The following is a 22,165-nucleotide window of genomic DNA, read 5'->3' on the forward strand; positions in this document are numbered from 1 at the left end:
AGCTGTGTGGTTAAAAAGCCATGTGGTCTTGGGTTCAGTGCCACTGCATGGCACCCTGGGCAGGTGTCTTCTGTTGCAGTCTTTTGTGTGGATTTGGTCGATGGCTTTTGAAAGAAACCTGTCGTGTGTGTTTGTGTCTACCCTTATATTGACATCCTATTTAATATGCACACACAGACAGTCAGACAGACAGAGATACCCTTTCTCTCTTTTTGGTAGTATCTCAAGTCTGAGAAAGACAGTTCTGCAGCTTCTTGCTGAACAACCTGCGCAGGTGATCATCAGGTGTGGAGAGAGAGAGAGACACTAAAACATCTGATGTCAAATAAGTCAGTATCAAATCAGAAAGGCAGCATTAAAATGGATTGTGCTAAAACATCTCATTTTGGGTCTGTGTTGTCTGATGTGTCATTTCTTTTTCCTAGACATTAGGGAGCATGAATTGGATGGGTATTAAACCATCCCCTATAGAAATTTCTTTATTGACACAGTGTCTGTTGTGTTCTTCCTTTAGTTTCTGTCATTCTTCTTTTCAGCGAGCTGGCAGAAACGTTAGCACGCCAGGTGAAATGCATAGCAGTATTTCGTCTGCCGTTACATTTTGAGTTCAAATTCCGCCGAGGTTGACTTTGCCTTTCATCCTTTCGGGGTCGATAAATTAAGTACCAGTTACACACTGGTGTCGATGTAATTGACTTAATCCGTTTGTCCTTGTTTGTCCCCTCTATGTTTAGCCCCTTGTGGGTAATAAAGAAACAATTCTTCCATGCAAGGCTCATCCACTCAGAGAGAATTCAGTTATTTTTATTTTACCGTTTGCAGGTCATTCTAGCAGAATATAAAACCTCTGGTGACTATTACGCACTGAAAGCGCTGAAGAAAACCGACATTATCCAGAGAGATGAGGTGGAGAGTTTAATGTCAGAGAGAAGAATATTCGAAGTTATCAATTCCACAAAACATCCTTTCTTAGTGAACCTCTTTGCTTGTTTCCAAACAAAGGTGAGTGCTTTATATATATATGCGTAGGAGTGGATGTGTGGTAAGTAGCTTGCTTACCAACCACATGGTTCTGGGTTCAGTCCCACTGCATGGCATCTTGGGCAAGTGTCTTCTGCTATAGCCCCGGGCCGACCAATGCCTTGTGAGTGGATTTGGTAGACAGAAACTGAAAGAAGCCTATCGTATATATGTGTGTGTGTATATATATATATGCTAGCATGGAAAGCGGACGTTAAACGATATGTGTGTGTGTTTGTTTGTGTGTCAGTGTTTGTCCCCCTAGCATTACTTGACAACTGATGCTGGTGTGTTTACATCCCCGTAACTTAGCAGTTCGGCAAAAGAGACCGATAGAATAAGTACTGGGCTTACAAAGAATAAGTTCCGGGGTCAATTTGCTCAACCAAAAGCAGTGCTCCAGCATGGCCGCAGTCAAATGACTGAAACAAGTAAAAGAGTAAAGAGTATGTGTGTGTGTTTGTATAGAGTCATCTAAGAATCTCAAGAACAACAGGTACTCCTATAGAATGGATATATTAATCAAAGTATACAATTCTGTAAAAAAAAAAAAAAAAACTTCAGCTGATCTTACCAAGTTGGTTTTCCACAGAACATTAGGCTCAGGATTTAGAAGCAGGTATGGAAGGAACAAAGAATAGCAAAAGAGTTGCTATATTTTTTCCACACCTGCCATCTCTGAAGAGCATGTGTATTGCACAACCACAGTTACCTGATATCTGTTGCAAAACCAGTCCATAAGATTGACAGTAATGGATTTATAATACAATATGCTTAGATTAATGTGTGTGTGTATAAACTCTTCCTTTTCTTTCTAAGCATTAACCCTTTTGTTACTAACCCGGCCGAAACCGGCTCTGGCTCTGTGGTAAAATGTCTTGTTTTCCTAAGTTTTGAATTCAAATATTCCACCAACCCTTAGTCAATATTTATGTTCCAAACACTAGCTTAATAGTAACTAAGTTATTTTACTAAATTCTTTGTTATATTTAAAATAATTGAAAGAAACACAGAGCATCTCAAAATAAATACAGTAACGAAAGGGTCAAACTACTACAATATTTATTAAACCTTGGCCCTCCTGTGTTGTCTTTTGGTTTTTGTTTTTATTAATTGCCATTCACAATAAATAAATACTTATACTTATATAAATACTTATATGTTGTCTTTGCTATATTCGTCAGTTGATGCCTACTTAAACGTAGTTATTCTCTTACTTCTTTAGCAACATGTGATATTTGTAATGGAGTATGCATGCGGTGGCGACTTGATGATGCACATCCATAGCGACGTTTTCAGTGAACCAAGGACAGTTTTCTATGCAGCATGCGTGGTACTTGGTCTACAATATTTACATGAACACAATATTGTATACAGGTAAATTCAGAAACGTCACTTTACCTGTCTTGTTTTCTTGTTCTTTGTTTTCCTTCTTTTTTAAAAATGAATTTGAAATATTTTTTTCTTTGACACATGTATAATATAAGTACTGTTCCAAGACCTAACATGGATGTTAGATGTGATGATGGATGATGATGATGATGTGTGAGTGTGTGCGTGCATGTGGACACTCTTGTCTTGATATCGTGGCATCATCATCATTTAATTATTATAAAATTATTAACCATCTTACAAACAATAACTCTGAGCACCTTTTCAAACTCCACCTGTCTAACACCCGTGGACATGTTTACAAAGTCAGAAAACAGCACAGCTCCCATGACTTTCAGAAACATTTTTTCACGCTAAGAGTTGCTGAAGCATGGAACAAACTGCCGGCATCAGATGTTAGTTGTCGGAGCACTGCATCCTTCAAAACTTCCATGCTTCCTGAGATTCGCCAACACTACACCTGATTTTCTCCCTTCCATACACATGCAAGCATGTATCTGACTCATACATTGTTCGCTTTCCAGACATTTGTACATTACTGCATATGCTTTATATGCACTTTTTGACAAGTTGCGGTGCACCTGAGCACTGTATACAATAATTTCATTATTATTATTATTATTATTTAACATCTATTTTCCATGCTGGCATGGGTTGGACGGCTTGACAGGAACTGGCAAGGCCAGGGACTGTGCCAGGTTCCGTAGTGTTTTGGCTTGGTATCCACAGCTGGATGCCCTTTCTAATGCCAACCACTTTACAGAGTGTATTGGACGTCTTTTACAGAGCACCATCACTATGTGATGCTTATTAATGAGCATCACTATCGTACAAGTGGGGTTGTTTTATTTCTGGTTTTTAAAAAGAAAACCTATCTGGTCATGGGAAAACATTACCTTGCTTGAACACTGGTGAGGGTTTCTGGCTGTAGAAAACAAGCGTCAGGAAAATTCATCGGATCTATGCAAGCATGGGAATGGAAGGTGGATATTAAATGATGATGATTATAAACTTACCTTAATAGGAAGTATTCCATCTCAAAGATTCGGTCATTAATTCTTTTTCTTTTTGTTCTTCACAGGGATCTGAAATTAGACAACTTGCTTTTAGATTATGAGGGCTACTTAAAGATTGCTGATTTTGGTCTGTGCAAAGAAGGTATGGGCTTTGGCGATCGCACAACCACTTTCTGTGGAACTCCAGAATTCTTGGCGCCCGAAGTGTTGACTGAAACCTCTTACACACGTAGCGTCGACTGGTGGGGCCTTGGTGTGTTGATATACGAAATGCTGGTCGGAGAGGTATGGAAGCACGGTTTTGCTCTTTTATTTCTTGCAATATTACACTTTAGATCGAATTTACATTCTGATGAAAAATAAATTGAGTAAATGACATCAACACATAGTGTTATGAAACTATGTACCATATTTGGTAGCATAAAAGATACACAGGTATATTAGAGATGTACTCTGATTTCAGCAGCAATTATTCAAGTAAAATATGTTTAGTACATTAAGCCGTATAATATTTAGAGTAATGTAGTTTTACATTAGAAAATCTGGTAAAAGTACCTTAGCAAGAGCACAAAATGTTACCATGTATTACTGACATTTTACAGTGTCAGGCCTGGTAGAAGAGATCGTCTGGATTAAAATTAGCCTATAATAGTGAATGTCAGGGACAAAATTAGCTTATGGAAGGCCCATTTTAGCATAGTGGGTTTGTTTGTTTTCTTTTTTTGGAGGGGAGAAATTTATGGAAAAGTGCATGTTGTGTGCCATCCAATACAGTATATAGTTTTGTTTCATCTTGGTTCCCACGTTACTATTTTCTGTGGTAATTCTTAGAGGCAAAAAAAAATATAATGAAAAGATGACATTATTATACTTATTCCAAAAACATGCCACTGGCCATTCTGAGTTATTTCTCTCAGATCATCAACTTACCCCTGGGCCGCCATAAATGTATTCTACTCTTTTTATATAAGTCTATGTCTCTTGTCTACTACAGGTATGTTAGGATAGTTATCATACTGATGATGCCTATTGAAGCAGAAACATGTGTCCATGACTGTCTTCTTACCTCTAGACAATAAGCCTGTCCTCCAATGAAGCTGTATTGTGATACACAAGCACTCAACTATGAGTGCATTGCTTCTTATAGCAGAAACAGCTGTAAGCTAATGAAGTTGATTCCATAATTCCTTGTTCCCTTGGCATTTATCTGAGTTTCTTATTACTGCTTTGTACTCAACCAACGCATTTTTCTGAAGCAGGTGTATATAGAGCTCCAACACTAGATTATTGATATCACTATACCTTAGCAATATATGTATATATGTAATGTGACCGCGTGTATACCGTTGGCGATTTTTTTTTCCTCTGTCTTCCCTTCCTTGGATCTTTCCTTTTTCTGTGTTTCTGACAAAGAGCTCCACTCAAAACTTTAAATCCTCCTTCTTTCTTTCCTTTCCTGAGCGTCCAATAACACTATACTTGTTCCACGTCCTCACATTGTTGTGTTTTCATGTTTGGATTAACTCTATTTATATATATATGAACTGTTTCGCGTTGAAGGATTATTCTGTCAAATGTAATCCTTTATTTATTCACATTGTTTTGAATTAGTCATGTGTTTGTCTGCTAGCTTTGTGATTCTGATGATGCGATTTAGTTTTAGAATGGACGTTGTAGGATAGGTGCCTGTGAGAGGCCGGATTTGGTCAGTTTGAACATAGAACAGGTACAAATATAAGTGCTGCTAAATGGTTTAAGCAATCTGGTACTACATTACAAAACATTGCCAAAGCACCCTAACTATAGCAGAAGACATTACTGTATCCAGTTAGCCAAGCTGGGGAGAAGACTGGTGACTCAGGTTGAGGTTTTGGTCTTGACTTTTCTTTCTTAGAAATGCGTCTTTATGCTATGAAAGATATATATATATTATATGTATATAGGATTAGGTGTGGCTGTGTGGTAAGTAGCTTGCTTATGAACCACATAGTTCCTTGTTCAGTCCCACTGCGTGGCACCCTGGGCAAGTGTCTTCTACTATAGCCTCGGGCCAACCAAAGCCTTGTAAGTGGATTTGGTAGACGGAAACTGAAAGAAGCTCGTCGTATATATGTGTGTGTGTATGTATGTATATATATATATATATATGCATGTGTTTGTGTGTCTGTGTTTGTCCCCACCTACATCGCTTTACAACCGATGCTGGTGTGTTTACGTCCCCGTTACTTAGCGGTTCGGCAAAAGAGAACCGATAGAATAAGTACTAGGCTTCCAAAGAATAAGTCCTGGGGTCGATTTGTTCGACTAAAGGCGGTGCCCCAGCATGGCCGCAGTCAAATGACTGAAACAAGTAAAAGAGTATATATACATGTTGGTGATATTTTACAAAGAAATTAGTCTATGCAGAAGTTACCTCCCTTGGCCTATTATAATTTTTTTTAAAAATAATCTTTGCTGAGAACGTCAAAACATTTTTTATGTGCGTGCTACAAACTTGAATGTCATCATATTAATGTTTGCTTTATGTTTATTTTTAAAGAAAACAAAAAGATTTGTTTTTAAGCTTTTATTTTCCAGGTTTAAGTATTTTTTTCACATTCCACATTGTCAAAACTTCGGGATTTCATGTGTATTTTTTTTTTTATCCAAAATGGAAAAGCTGGTCAAATTCATTTATAGATATACAATGAAGAAGAAAAACATGTTAAATTTTATATACATATTAGTTTATAACATTTTATAGAACATTTTTAATTATCATTTTTATTATAATTAATTATTATCATGATCATTATTTATTTATTTATTTTTTTTTTTTGGCTTGCATGAAGTTTCATAATGTAGTTTTAGTCACTAAGTAACAAAGACATCGTTTGGCTCCTTATTTCTTCTTCTTCTGTAGTAAAACTACTAAAACAGGATCTTTTAGGTTTGAACGACAGTTTTTTTCTAGCAGTGTCATATGAAATTGTCACCCATAATTATGACCCTAGTATCGATCTATTGCATTTCAATCTGTTTTAGGGTTGGGGTAGGGGTGGGGGGAAAGAGTATCTTTTTTTCTTCACAAATGTAAATAAACCCGATCTGTTTCTTAAACGAGGGACATATTCATACGGCACAGAATGTTTTCACCTCCAATAGACGTCATTGATTGGTTGAAATTGCAGAAATTGAAGAAAAAAAAAAACAACAAATATCTTACAAACTATAGAATTTTCTCAATAAAGCCAAGAGAAAAAAGATGTTTTATAAACACATTCTATCAGTATACGAAGTTTAAAAGTGTTTAGTTACGTGGAAATTATTTTAAAAACACTGCCGTTCAAACAGAAAAGATCCCTAAAACAATTTAGCTTCAGTTAGAACCACATTGATATGAAACAAGCTTGAAACAGCATCACATTTATAAGACAGGCAAATGAACATTTGATTTCTTATATAGACTGATGGATGCCTTGAATTTATGAAAGAAGTAAATGAATACGTGTGGTGTTCATGCTTTTCTCAAGATTGTTTAAATAGCACAGACCAAATACTTGGCCTTAGACCTGCTCCATTTGGAATGTATCTTACCTCCTACTTCACTTACCACTAATAGTAATAATAATAATAATAATGATAATAATAATAACAAACAAAATCTTAATTCTCAGTATTTGGTCTTATTTTCTCCCCTGCAGTCTATTATTATTAATGCTAAATAACCGTCACTGTGAAATAGTCAACTTGCTGTTAGTTGAGGTCTCTGGTTGAGACTAGGAACAGCAGCAACAGTTAGAATAATAACCATGTAGGTACAAGGCCAGCAATTGTGAGGGGAAGTGGGGTCTAAGTTGATTACATTGACTCCAGTACTTGACCGATACTTTATTTTATTGACACCCCCAGAAAGGGTGAAAGGTCAGACTTGGCCTTGGTGGGATTTGAACTCGGAATATAAAGAGAGGGGGACAAACTCTGCAAGGTATTGTGCCAGTCCACAATAATAATAATAATAATAATAATGATGATGATTATCTTCTGTAAAACTCTCATGGCTCCTGTGCCGGGGGCACGTAAAAAAATACCCGCTACACTCATGGAGTGGTTGGCGTTAGGAAGGGCATCCAGCTGTAGAAACACTGCCAAATCAGGCTAGAGCCTGGTGCAGCCTCCATGGCTTGCCAGACCCTGGTCGAACCATCCAATCCATGCTAGCATGGAAAACGGACGTTAAATGATGATGATGAGTTGTAAAGTACAAATAAGAGTTTACTGTTCAGGACAGACATTAACAAACATAGATTTTTAATTTAGATAAAAGAATTTTTTTCTATATTAAAAGAACTGAAATTTATTTGAAAAATATATGTCGATTTAGCTATCTAAGTAGTGACTTAAGAGAATTGTCAGAATGTAAGACTAAAATACCTGGTGGTATTTGTTCTGACTTTTTACACTCTGAGTGCTAATCCCACCAAGATCAGATTTGCTTTTCATCTTTTCAGGGTTCAACAAACCTTTTTGTTACTATATTTCTGTTGAAATATGCTACCTTTGTTACCCAAGAATTTAGTGAAATAACTTTGTTATTATCAAACTGGTGTTTAGAACATAAACTAATATGAAATTCTCAGAAGGCTTTGGTTTTTAAAACAAGGAACTTTTATCATAGAACTAAGAGCAGTTTCAGGCAGATTGTTTTCAAAAAGGCCAACCAATGCCTTCAGAGTGGATTTGGTAGATGGAAACTGTATGAAAGCCTGTCATGTGTATGTGTGTGTATGTTCCATCCACCACTTGATAACTGGTGTTAGCTTGTTTACATCCCTATAACTTAGCTGTTCAGCAAAAGAGGCTGATAGAATAAGTACTAGACTTTAATAAAATAAATGTTGGGACTAATTTGTTCATCTAAACCAATGTTTCCCAACCCCCCTTTTTTTTTTACACCTGTGGGCCCCTTTGATTCCTTTTTTACTCAGACCCTCTTAGCCATTCAATGTTCAAAAGTATCATATTATGTTTTGGGAATTAAATATTTGTAGGAATTTTATTTTTAAAAATTGTTAAAATATTAAATTTTAACAACAAAATCTTATCTGGAACCCTAAGGGCCATTTGGACCCTGGTTGAGAACCACTGGACTAAACCCTTGAAGTTGATGCCCCAGCATGGCCATAGTCCAATGACTGAAACAAGTAGACATAAAAGATCATTCAGGAAACACATTCTTAAAAAAAAAATGAAGAAAGTCCATATCCTTGTCGTTATAAAGTCTGATTACTTCTAATGTTTACATGAATTTCGCATTGGTTTTTATTGTGTCATTGGGGTAACCAGAAACCAACTGTATTATATTACATCAGCATGGTTCCAAAGTTCAGGGTGCGGCCAAAAAAGATCCCACATTTTATAGATTGACAAACATTTCCACTGCAAACACATAATATGCATCAGTTTCAACCATGATTTGTAACTGTAAAAAAAAAAAATGTTTTTTTAAAAAATGGTAAAATGCTAACTACATGAAGGCACTGTTACCATCTGCCTAACTCTACAAGCACCACACCAATGGGAGGGTTTTCTGCCACATAGCATTCTATATGAAACCAAATGAAAACAAAAAAAATGTTTTTTTGAAACTGGGTCACATGGTTGACTGATTGTAATTGAAGAGGCAAATTGTGAAACAGAGATGGGAACTTTTAATGAAATTAATTTGCTAATCAGTTTATCTTTAGGAGGTCAGTCACATCCAGGTTTTTTTTTTTTCTTTTCATTGATCAGTGAAAGTGTATGGCCCAGTGGCTAGGTGTTGCACTAACGATTGTAAGATTGTGCTTTCAAATCCTGAAGTGGGTGGTGTGTTGTGTTCTTGAGCAAAACTCTTAATTTCGTGTGACCCCACCCCACTCAGCTGTGAATGGGGTGGAACAATAGCTGGGAAGTTGACCCTGCAATGGACCGGTGTTCTAGAGGAAGTCTTTGTGGTCTCAATCACAAACAAACTGAAGCTCTGGCTTTACAAGTGCTAGGGCTCATGACAGACCCAAGTCCCAGGTGTACCCCACACTACAAAAATCCCTAGCGTCCTTCTTGTTACACAGTATGGTATAGTTTGAGAGATATTTGGCTGTTGTTTCTTGCAGATCAGGTAGCTGCATTCAGACTCCCTTGTTAACTCACCACTTTCATAGTCAATTGCTTTATAAGTTGGTGGAACAATCCATCCATGTAAACATTGGCCTTATTAATATGCTGTCCACTCAGCTGTGAGTGGGTCCCAGTATTAAGTGGGATGTGGTTAACCCTACAACAGACCCGGCATCCCATTCACATAGGGGAGGGGGTATTTCAATCGCTTATATACCATGCACACTGGGTTAAGCTCCATCTAGGCCACGCAGATTACTGATTGAACCTGTACCCCCTCCCTCCCCTGCGCATCACTGATATTCCTTGTCTTAATAATTTCTGATGGATCAAAAGGTAAAGTTAAACCTTAAGGTATTTGACTCTTTTGCCAAAGACTGCCCTTCATTCCATGACAGAAACCCCCTGTTTTTTGAAGTGATCTGAACTACAACCTACCATGGAAACTTCCAAACATCAACTTTTCTAATGGCTGAGTTATTTTACTGTCATCTTCAGTATTTTCAAAATGAATTAAAACAAAGACTGTATATCACATCAAAAATATGGTGACATAAAGGTTTAGCTTGGAATGTGAAGGGGTTTTGTTTAGTTCAGTAAAGCTATAAAGTATCCAAATTTATTTTGACACTGCCCCCTTTCAACAGTGTTTCATTTGTCCCTTTTGAACCCTGCATCAAATACTGTTCCCAATCCTCTCTTCCAACAACTCTCTCTTGCTTGAGATCCCCTTTCTTATACATGTTGCCCTTTTTATTTTTTAAACTGTTTAGTGCATATCAATCTGGCCCCTCTTCCTTTTTCCACTTGGAATTTCTTTTTCTTTGGATAAAACACTTAAGGGGGAATTAGTAAAATGTATAAAAACTCTTTGGTGCTCCAAGAATTTTTTGGGGTTTTTTTTTTTTCTGTTATAAAACAGTAAAATTAAAGGAAACTGCTTATTGTCTTTACCAGCAATATATAGTTCACAAATTTAGCCCATGGAATCTTATTTTGTTCAATGTTTATGACGGAAACATTCCATTGGGAAGAGAAGATGACAACAAATGTTTTCTTTCTTTTCTCTCTTCAATGGAAAATTCTTCCCAGAAAATTCTTCTATCAGAATTCTCTTCTATTTTTCTATCTCGTGGTATTTATTCTGCTCTTCAAACTATCTAGAATTATCTTCCTGTTCTTGCATGGCTCAGCTCATTTCAGCTTAGCCCAGCCATAGGAAACAATATCTAGTTTCCTGATCTGTCTGTCTGTCTGTCATCTCTCTCTCTCTCTCTCTCTCTCTGAGCATGTTTCATATTGAGATATATTCAAATTGTGCATCACCAAAAAGAGATTAGCAGGTTTCAAATTGCTAATGCACAAAACCTCACAGCTCTTGCTTGGCTTTCATCTTGGAAATGCTGTATTTCATTATTCATAGATTAACCGTTCCACCTAACAGCCGTTTAGTACATAACAAAGTAGAACCACGGCATATTTGTTGATTTATCTTAGACACTTATAACTCTAATATTAGACATTATAATTCGTTAGATAAAATTTTAATTACGCAGTAGAACCATCTCTGGAGTACCTTTGTCTGTATAACATAATGTTTTTGTATTGTAAAAAAACTACAAGTTGCAGTTTATCATTTGGGAAAAATCCCTTTTCTGTGTTTTTAAGACAATTAGTTCTGAACTCTAATATTAGACATTATAATTCGTTAGATAAAATTTTAATTACGCAGTAGAACCATCTCTGGAGTACCTTTGTCTGTATAACATAATGTTTTTGTATTGTAAAAAAACTACAAGTTGCAGTTTATCATTTGGGAAAAATCCCTTTTCTGTGTTTTTAAGACAATTAGTTCTGAAGTGTATCTTTTCTCTTTTACTCATTTCTGTCATTGGACTGTGGTCATGCTGGGGCACCGTCCCGAATTTTTTTAGTCACCCACATCGATCCCAATGCTTATTTATTTTTAGCTAGGTGCTTATTCTTTCGCCAAATCACTATATTACTGGGACCAGTTGTCAAGCAGTGTGGGGAACAGACATCCGCATGTGCACACACATACACACACACAATCAGCTTCTTTCATTTTCCAGCTACCAAATCCACTCCCAAGGCTTTGGTCAGCCTGAGGTTATAGCAGAAGACACATGCCTAAGATGCCATGCAGTGGGATTGAACGTAGAACCATGAGGCTTGGAAGCAAGCTTCTTACCGCACAGCCATGTCTGTGTCTTAATATTGTGTTTTTTAATGCAATATATTTATAAAGGGATTTTTTTTTCTTGGACGGAAAAGCTTCAGCTTCCGGCTTTTCAACAATACATCTATGTTACGTCTGTCTTCCTGATAAAGATTTTTATAATCCTTAGCAATTTGGAGCAGAAAAGAAACAACAAGCTCGCTGGAGGATACGTGTAACTTCATGGACACCTATGTTACCTAATTAGTTGGTGTAATTCCTGTTGCTCTTCTCCATCTCAAATTGGTGCTAATTAAATAATATCTGATCTAAATTAGATTAAAAATCTCAGTAGTTAATTTGCCAATTAATAACTCTGTTGCGTTATTAGTGTTTATTTTTTCTTTTCATTTCCAGTAATTTCCATTTCAGCCACCCATCCACAGGAACGAAGCGAAATTGTTTAAAGCAATCCTCCGACGTAAGGGGTATCTAAGTCCATCTCGGAATACTCGTCTCGACACACCCTCACCATTCCAAACTAAATGCCCAATGACTGCCATTCCCTTACCTAGCAACAAGAACCCCATGCATTTCAACCACACCAACACCAAAACAACAACAACTACATCAACAACACTGACCATGACAAAAGCACGTGCCAAAAGGCAGGCGAGAATGTCAGCCCCGACAGTCCCCGTCGCTCAGTGCAAAAACACTGCCGATCTTCGAGTTGGCGTACAAAAAAATCAGTGTAATGTTCCCAAGGAGACGTGTCCCACCGTTCCTTGTAACAGCTCGGAAGCCAGCGAGAGCGATCCACAAGCATGCCCCGCCGACAGCAATACTGACGGGCAGGAAGTACAGCAGTCTATCGTAGACAAAAAGAATGCTAAAAACTTAAAGTTGCAACTTCCACATAGTAAGGTCTGTAATGAATGTTAAAGAATGAAGCAGAAATAATCATAATAATAATAATAATAATAACAACAACCACAATGACAATAACAACCACAACCAAAACCAGACAACAACAAAAAAAAACAAACAAGCAATGGAAGGTTTGATAAATTTGGATAATGGAGACAGATATTAGATTATTCTAAAGTTTTCAATTTCTTCTCGTCTTAGAAGACAAAATATTTTTTTGTCCTCAATATCGATAACTTCACTATGTTTCAGTTGGTTTTGATCTCTAATCATCATCAAATGTTTTATTCTCCAAGTTTGAATGCAGCCTCTGAAGTTGTTATTTCTAACTAAGGATTGTGGTGTACTTGTATCAGTAACCTTTCTCTTAGTTTGGAAATAAAGGTTTATAATTGAAATTCCGTCTGGGACCATCATACATACACACACACATATATCTATGTGTGTGTTTATATATATATATATATAAACAACTTATAAATAAGGTCAAATGAAAAAATTTCTAATGCCAAATATGCTGAATATGCCATATAATCATATGGTAATAGACAATATGTCCAATTTTCGGCATATTTGGCATTAGAAATTTTTTTGTTTGCCCTTATTTATAAGTTGTTTATAATTTTAACCTTTAAAGGCATTTTTTAATATGCTGGCCATTGATAAAAATTTTTTTTTTTCGAAAAAAATTTTATCCTACATTATATATATATATGTATCATCATCATCGTTATCATTTAATGTCCATCTTCCATACTGGCAGGGTTGGACTGTTTGATAAGATCCGATGGGCCAGAGAACTGCATCAAGCTCCTGTGTCTACTTTGGCATGGTTTCTACAGCTGGATTCCCTTCTTCCTAACACCGACCAAAGCACAGACAGTGCTAGATACTTTTTATGTGGCATTGGCACTAGTGAGGTCCCTAAGTATCTCACAAGACAGGGAACCCCTCGACTGAGTGGGACTGTTGTATTCTGGGAGGTGGCTTTGGGCCAGGTGTTAAGAGGAGAGAAACAAGTGTTTTATTTTAGAGGAAATACATGGTGACCCCTACTTGGGAGGAGAGAAAAGAGATGGTGTTGATGGGGTGTAAGGGTGTACCGTCAAGGTGCAAGAATTTGACTATCAGAGAGAATATGGAGAGAGGGGATTAGACAGAGTTAATAGACTTGTGATAATAATAAAATGCCTGATGATGATAATGAGAGATGAGGTTGATTGAAACATAGTGTAGATGTATTTTACTTATAGCTCCCATGTTTCAAAAGTGTTGTGTTCTGGAAAATCTTGCTGTAACGCCAAATTCCATAACATAGAACATATTTTCCATTAACTTCCACATCCAATGGAAAAGTAGATTTTGATTTATGGAATTTTATATCATGGCAAGATTATTTGGGAAGGCAACACTTTCGTAGCATGAGAGAGATGCTTGTAAAATATGTTTCATCTCTAAAAATAAAGTTTTCCAAGAAATTTGCAATCTTACCTACAAAATTCTAAAATATTAAAGAATAAAAAAACTTGCCTAAGATATTTACCCTATTTTCCGGCATACAAGCCGACATAGTATTTAAGTGTAAACATTTGAACATCATTTCAATCTTTCGAAATCCTGCTGCATTTCACATAGAAATTTTGGCCCTCCAAAGTTGTCTTGGTTCTATATGTCGACCTACTTGTTTTGGCTGTAAATTTTGCTCTCTAAAAGTTGTCTTATAATGCCGGAAAATATAGCAGAAACAGAAATGTTGTGGAATCTTTTCTAATACCGAGTAACCAGCCTTCTCAATATTAGGTATTGTTATATCAATGGAATAAGTTTTGGTCTTGAGTTCTACATAAACGTCTTCTAATATCCAAGTTTGTCACTTCTCTTGTGAGCTTCATGTTTGTTTGGTTTTTGAAGAATGAGTTTTTCACACACAATTCACACATTTGCATCCATTTTGGCGTGACGAGTCAGTTTCAGCTGCCTTTTTTTTAAAATTATTTTTGTTACTTTTTTTTGTATTAAATTTCAAAACTTGTTTTTTTTATTTAGTTGGACTATTTTTCTGTCCTAATGGTTTATCTTTGCTGTTTAAAGTTTTCTGGCCCTTGAAGAATTACTTTCACGATTCTCTCCAATCACCAAATATTTGGCACCATGGCTTGAATGCTGTCTTGCAGTCAACTTTCATAAATTGCTTTTATTTAACACTTCTGTTTCATTATAGATTTCATACAAAGAAGGTTGCATGTGGGTGTGTGTGAGTGAGAAAGAGAGAGAAAATGGAAGGAGAGAGAGATTGCCAAATCAAAAGGCCATACTTACAAGTTTGTGTCCATAAATATGAAAAATTGTATTCTGTTTATACAATCTTGTCCTGTAGATTTTACACTGAGAAAATAGATTAAGCAGGATTTTAATTAAATTTTTTAAAGATTTTTATCAGTTGTTATTTACCTTGTCTGGTTTTTAAGGAATTGGTTTAATTTTCATTCATTTCATTCAGACACTTTTTGATATCAGTATGCATGTCTATATATATATATCATCATCATTATCATTTAGCGTCCGTTTTCCATGCTAGCATGGGTTGGACGGTTTAACTGGGGTCTGTGAAGCCGGACCCCAGTTAAACCATCCAACCCATGCTAGCATGGAAAACGGACGCTAAATGATGATGATGATGATGATAGATATATATATATATATATATATATATACATACATACATTAGGTCATTCCATACATAATGTGGATTCTTTATGTCTGTTTTTCACTGTTAGCGTGGATTAAACGATTAGATTATCAAGGCATTAGTTTTACAGCCAGATGCTTTTTCCAAGCAAACGGATAACTTATTCCGCACACATCTTTAAAGGTCTAAAGCTAGCAGACAAGGGAAAGGACAACTTCAACAGTTACCAGAAAAGCACAAATGTAAACATACACACACACACACGCACGCACACGCACACACACGCACGCACACGCACACACACACACACACACACATACATACATGATGGGCTACTTTCATTTTCCATCTTCCAAATCCACTGACAAGGGCTTGGTTATCCTCTGGGCCACAGTAGAAGACGTGTGTGCATATATATATATTTTTTACTTGTTTCAGTCATTGCACTGTGGCCATGCTGGAGCATTGCCTTGAATGTTTAGTCAAACAAAGCCTGGTACTTGTTTTATCAGTCTCTTTTGTTGAATCATTAAGTTATGGGGATGTAAACAAACCAATACCAGTTCTCAAGCGCTGGTGGAGGAACAAACACAAGGACACACACACATAATATATGACAAGCTTCTTTCAGTTTTCCTGTACCAAATCCTCTCACAAGTCTTGGTCAATCAAGAGTTTATGGTAGAAGACACTTGCTTAAGGTGCCAACCAGTGGAACCATGCGGTTGGGAAGTAAGCTTCTTACCACACAGCCACCTCTGCACCTTATATATGTAGGGCTCTGTCTGTTATATATATTTTTCATGAAGATATTATTTTAGGTTCCCAATATATTCCCTCAGTCTGAAATTTCTGTCCCATTTTGATCCTTGATTTATCAATCTCACATGACTGACTTGAATACCTAAAATGCACCCCTAACACTGGTCTTAGAAGGCCTACATATTTTGCAGGGTGAAGAGCAGGGGTCAGCTTCAGTACAATAACAGCTACCATTTGCATTTCTACTTTATTTGGTCAGCAAAGGAATCTCTCTTTTCTTCTAATTCACATAACTTCATTTTATCAAACTCCAAAACGAGGAAAGACAGGGTCGACCTTGTGGGATTTGAACAGAAAGGGAAGAGCCTTAACTAAAAATACTTCTGTGTAGTTTATTCTCTGACACTTCCCTAATAATATTAACAACTCTTTAAACATTAATATCAAGTAATAATAATAATAATAATAATAATAACAATAATTCAGTGTAAAGTAAATATTTCTGCAAACGTGTATGGTTCTTTTATCTTTTACTTACGGCCATGCTGGAGCACTGCCTCAAGTTTTTAATAGAACAAATCGATGCCAATATTTTCTTCTTTTTTCTTTTTTTTTTTATTATGCTTTCAAGCCTGATACATATTCTGCCAGCCCCCTTTTGCCAAACTGCTGTGTTTCAGGGATGCAAATAAACCAACACCATTTGTTAAGCATCAGTGAGGCGCAAACAAGCACAACGACACACATCATCATCATCATCATCATCATCATCATATCAATTAATGTCCACGTTCCACACTGATATGAATTGGATGGTTTGGCAGGACTCGTTGGGTCCAAGAACTGCATCATGCTCCAGAGTCTGCTTTGGCATGGTTTCTGTGGCCTGAGGTCCTTCCTAATACCAACCACTTCACACAGTTTCTGTTTACCAAATTGACTCAGCCATTTGTCATCTCAGAACTGTATCCCAACACACTTGCTCGGGTGGCTGTGCAGAGGGACTGAACCCAAAATCTTGTGGTTGGAAAGCAAGCTGCCTAACCATAAAGCCATACCCACACCTGTGTAACTATTTTCAAAAAGATAATGCAAGGTCCTTCATGCGCCATACACTTATGTGGCTGGTTTCCCAGATTCTGTGGCATATATATATAGTCCCCCCACCTGGATGAGACACCAGCCCATTGCAGGATGACTCGTTTTTGCCAGCTGAGTGGACCGGAGCAATGTGAAATGAGGTGTTTTTCTAAAAAACGCAACACATTGCCTGGTCCAGGAATTAAAACCACAATCTTACAATCCTGAATGCAACACCCTCGCCCCTAAGCCACGCATCTCCACGTTTAACTATTTTACGTATTGTTATATTTGTTTCTTTCTTCAGTGCTTTAAGTTGTGTACGTGGGTAACCAGATACCAGCCAGCCCAGTGAGCCAAAGCAATAGTCACAAAGTATTAAATAGCCTTGAAATGAGGTTTTATTGGTGACCTCTCCTAGATAAATAAACAGTTTGTTTTTCTTTGGAGGTTTTAGAGAATTTGATATATATCGTTATCATAAACATCATCATTATTATAATGTCCAATTTCCCATGCTTGCGTGGGTTGGACTGGAGCTTGTTGTAAATTTTCTACAGCTGGATGCACTCCCTGTCACCGACCCTCAACTATTTCCCGACAAGGAAGTATATGCTCATGACCAGACATGCCTTTCATGGAAGACTAGAAGTAAACAGCATTGCTTGGCTGTATTGCTTGTCTATAGCCATCAGATGATGTTAAGACAAGGAGACAGAAGCATAACACATAGTCACACACACACACACTCACATCTAATTCCAGATTCTGTCAACTAAACCTACTTAGAAGGTTTTGTCAGCCTAGAGCTGTAGTAGAAGACACTTTCCCAAGGTACCATGCAGTGGGACTGAACATGAAGCCATTTGGTTGGGAAGCAAATGTCCTAACCACACAGCCATGACTGAGCCACATCGTCATCGTCATCATTTTACTTTTGCTTTCTATGCAGGCAGAGATTGGGTTGTTTGACAGAATCGGACAAGATACAAGGCTGCATTGTGGTACGATGTCTCAATTAAGGTCTTGTTTTCTATGGCTGGACATCCTTCCCGGAGCCAGTGATTCTGCAGACTGCACTATGGACATTTTAGCACAGCACCATTGCAACAGAGGCTGGGTTATCTGTCGGACAACACTAAAGAGTTTTCCTCTCGGCCTGATGTGTGTATAGGCCCAGGTATCGGTGTGTAGTTAAGAAGCTTGCTTTGCAACCTCAGGGTTTTGAGTTCAGTCCCCCTGCACAGCATCTTGGGCACAGGTGTCATCTGCTATGGATGATTTGGTAGACAGAAACTGAACAAAGCTCATTGTGTGCAAAGATAGATAGTTTCACACACACACACACACACATTAGTTGTCTGTAATACAATGCAATAAAATATTTCCCTTGAAGTTCGCTCGTGGTGAAGCATCCAAATACACTTTGAATTACCAATGCAGGGTTCCGAACAACCACAATGGTGAAACATATGTAGGGGAAGAAATGATGCAGACTTGTGTTTACCACAATCCCTCCAACAAAATTTTCCCTGGATATCATAACCAGTAATACTTAGTAGTTACTTAATCACTGTACTGGAAGCCGACTAGATTAGGATAATCTGTGGAGCTCTAAACTTATCTGTAGTAGTTATACCTCTATTGCTACACACACACACACACAAAGAGAGAGAAAGAGAGAAATGTGTGTTAGCTAGCAGAATCGTTAGCACGCCGGGCGGAATGCGTAGCTGTATTTCGTCTGCCGTTACGTTCTGAGTTCAAATTCCGCCGAGGTCGACTTTGCCTTTCATCCTTTCGGGGTCGATTAAATAAGTACCAGTTACGCACTGGGGTCGATATAATCTACTTAATCCATTTGTCTGTCCTTGTTTGTCCTCTCTGTGTTTAGCCCCTTGTGGGTAGTAAAGAAATAGGTATTTCGTCTACCGCTACGTTCTGAGTTCAAATTCCGCCGAGGTCGACTTTGCCTTTCATCCTTTCGGGGTCGATTAAATAAGTACCAGTTACGCACTGGGGTCGATATAATCTACTTAATCCATTTGTCTGTCCTTGTTTGTCCTCTCTGTGTTTAGCCCCTTGTGGGTAGTAAAGAAATAGGTATTTCATCTACCGCTACGTTCTGAGTTCAAATTCCGCCGAGGTCGACTTTGCCTTTCATCCTTTCGGGGTCGATTAAATAAGTACCAGTTATGCACTGGGGTCGATATAATCTACTTAATCCATTTGTCTGTCCTTGTTTGTCCTCTCTGAATTTAGCCCCTTGTGAGTAGTAAAGAAATATATATTTATTTTCTATGAAAGTTGCTTTCTCTGGGTTTTTTAAAGGTGTGCGAAATAATAGTATGAATTTTGAATTGGAAAGTTTATATTGAATTCTTTCTTGTTCCTTGAGGTTCCGTTTAGAAATTTTCTTTGTTTGCTTTTGGTTTTTCTTATTCCTTCCCACTTCTTGTTTTGGTTTTTTTTTTTTTTGTTCCTTTTTTTTCCATTTGAAAAGAAAATAATAAACAAATATATAAAGGGCAGCTGAACCTGAGAATGAGAGACACTTTTTAACCTTTGTTCTGCTATTTTCCTTAAAACGATTTGGCTTTTGTTTTCTAACAAAATGTTAATTATTACCACCACTAATGAATACCTTCTGAAGTGAAAGCCTTTCTTAAGTTATTTTCCACCTTGAAATATCCACAACGGAAACCTTACGCACAAAACATATCGATACTCATTTCGTTTCCGGCATCCTTCGTTCTGTTATGATTCATTCTAAACAAAGGGTGCCATAGAACAGGAAGCAAGTTCTTGATAAGCCAAGTCCTCGGTATTGTTTCAATTCTTGGCTGAAGCTGTTTTCAGACTAAATGTCATCTAAGGGGCCACCCATCTATATAAGGTTGAAACAAACCCTGTAACTTCTTGTTTCATCCTCCCTTCAAAACCATCTCGATACAAACCTGCCTGACATTGCATGTGCTAAGGTGTTTGTGTTTCAATTAAAATCTAAAACTAAAGCTAATGACACTTGCTTCTGATAGGGCTTACAGAGGTGGTGCCTGGGGGCTCTACCCCTACAACCCTTCCTCCAGGAATAGTGGGCTGAGAGAATGGATGGATGAATAGATGGATCAAAAGCTTGTTGTGATAAAAACGATTGCTTTGAGATTGCAATTACTGTATATCATCATCATCATCATAATCGTTTAGCATCTGCTTTCCATGCTAGCATGGGTTGGATGGTTCAACTGGGGTCTGGGAAGCCAGAAGGCTGCACCAGGCCCAGTCTGATCTGGCAATGTTTCTACGGCTGGATGCCCTTCCTAACGCCAGCCACTCTGTGAGTGTAGTGGGTGCTTTTTACGTGCCAGTCGTGGTGGCAAACGGCCACGATCGGATGGTGCTTTTTACATGCCACCGGCACAGGGGCCAGGCGAGGCTGGTAACGGCCACGATTGGATGGTTCTCTTACGTACCACCGGCACTGGTATCACAGCTGCAATTTCCATTGATGTTGATCAATTTTGATTTTGATTTTCACTTGCCTCAACAGGTCTTCTGTATGTATATAATATATATATACATACAGATATAATGTAGGTCCCCACCTCAAAAGATGGGCAGGAAGATCCACATGTGACTTCTCCACTGAACCAGATTCTGGGTTTGAAATTCACAGCATGCAAACAAGCACACAGACATTCAGACATTCAGGGGCAAATGACTGGATGTGGAGGTTGAGTGAGTTGTGTCATTTCTGAATTTATACAAATATCAAATATATGTTGATGATGTCTCGTATGGAGACAAAATAAACTACCTTTTGCAGAGCATGTGTTTTCTGCTACACACTCTCATGAATGTATGTGTGTGTGTATTATATAACTGTGCATATATATATGTGTGTGTGTGTGTGTGTATGTATGTGTGGGCCACTTTTGGTAAGCAGAACTGGTGATGTGGTATATATATATATATCATCATCATCATCGTTTAACGTCCGTTTTCCGCACTAGCACAGGTTGGACGGTTCAACAAGGGGCTGGGAAGCCAGGGGCTGGGAAGCCAGGGGCTGGGAAGCCAGGGGCTGGGAAGCCAGGGGCTGGGAAGCCAGGGGCTGGGAAGCCAGGGGCTGGGAAGCCAGGGGCTGCACCAGGTTCCAGTCTGATCTGGCAGTGTTTCTACAGCTGGATGCCCTTCCTAACGCCAACCACTCCGCGTATATATATATATATATATACACACACACACACACACACACACACACACACACACACCACACACACACACATGCACGCACACACACACATTTATATATCTGGATAGTCACATCACCTCATCGTACCTTGTTTGCCCACCTTATAATGACCTCCACCTGATATGTGTCTTACATTATTTAATGGCTATGTTACCTGTTTCTGTCCTCGTTCTTGATCTCTTGGCCGGGTAACCACGTACTTCCCCTACAGCAAGACTCCTGTTTCTGTCTCTCTGTCACACTCTAACCTTTCATCATCTGTCACAAGATCATCTCGTCTAGTGTCCCCTTCCCCTCTCACAGGATCTTTGTCTTGCAAGTTACCTAGTGACCCTGCCATGTAAAAAGCACCCAGTCCACCTTATAAAGTGGTTGGTGTTTGGAAGGGCATCCAGCTGTAAAAACCCTGCCAAAACTGACCTCACTTGTGCTCGTACCATGTAAAAAGTACTCAGTCCTCTCTCCAGAATGGGTGATATTTGGAAGTCTGGTGCAGTCATCTGCCTGGTCAGCTCCTGTCAAACTGTCCAACCCACACCACCATGGAAAGTGGATGTTAAATTACAATGATGATGATGATATATATATATATATATATACACACATACACATGTTTATCTATCTATATATATATATATATATAAGCATTTAGACATCTACATGTATTGTGTGTACTTCTGCTCCTTATAGGAAATGGGTACAGA

General features: G+C 37.9%; 1 protein-coding gene across 12 annotated transcripts in view; it reads left to right on the forward strand.

The window, feature by feature from the left end:
- LOC115222833 (serine/threonine-protein kinase N2) overlaps positions 1-22,165 on the forward strand; it is a 219,596-nt gene that overhangs the window by 192,191 nt on the left and 5,240 nt on the right. For all 12 annotated transcript variants that reach the window (XM_036511959.1, XM_036511962.1, XM_036511958.1 and 9 more), the window contains 3 exons: positions 823-1,002; positions 2,246-2,397; positions 3,494-3,713. In XM_036511959.1, the coding sequence (XP_036367852.1) occupies positions 823-1,002; positions 2,246-2,397; positions 3,494-3,713 (552 nt within the window). The remainder of the gene's footprint in view (positions 1-822; positions 1,003-2,245; positions 2,398-3,493; positions 3,714-22,165) is intronic.

Source organism: Octopus sinensis, linkage group LG21 (genome assembly GCF_006345805.1).
Source record: "Octopus sinensis linkage group LG21, ASM634580v1, whole genome shotgun sequence".
Lineage (NCBI taxonomy): Eukaryota > Metazoa > Mollusca > Cephalopoda > Octopoda > Octopodidae > Octopus > Octopus sinensis.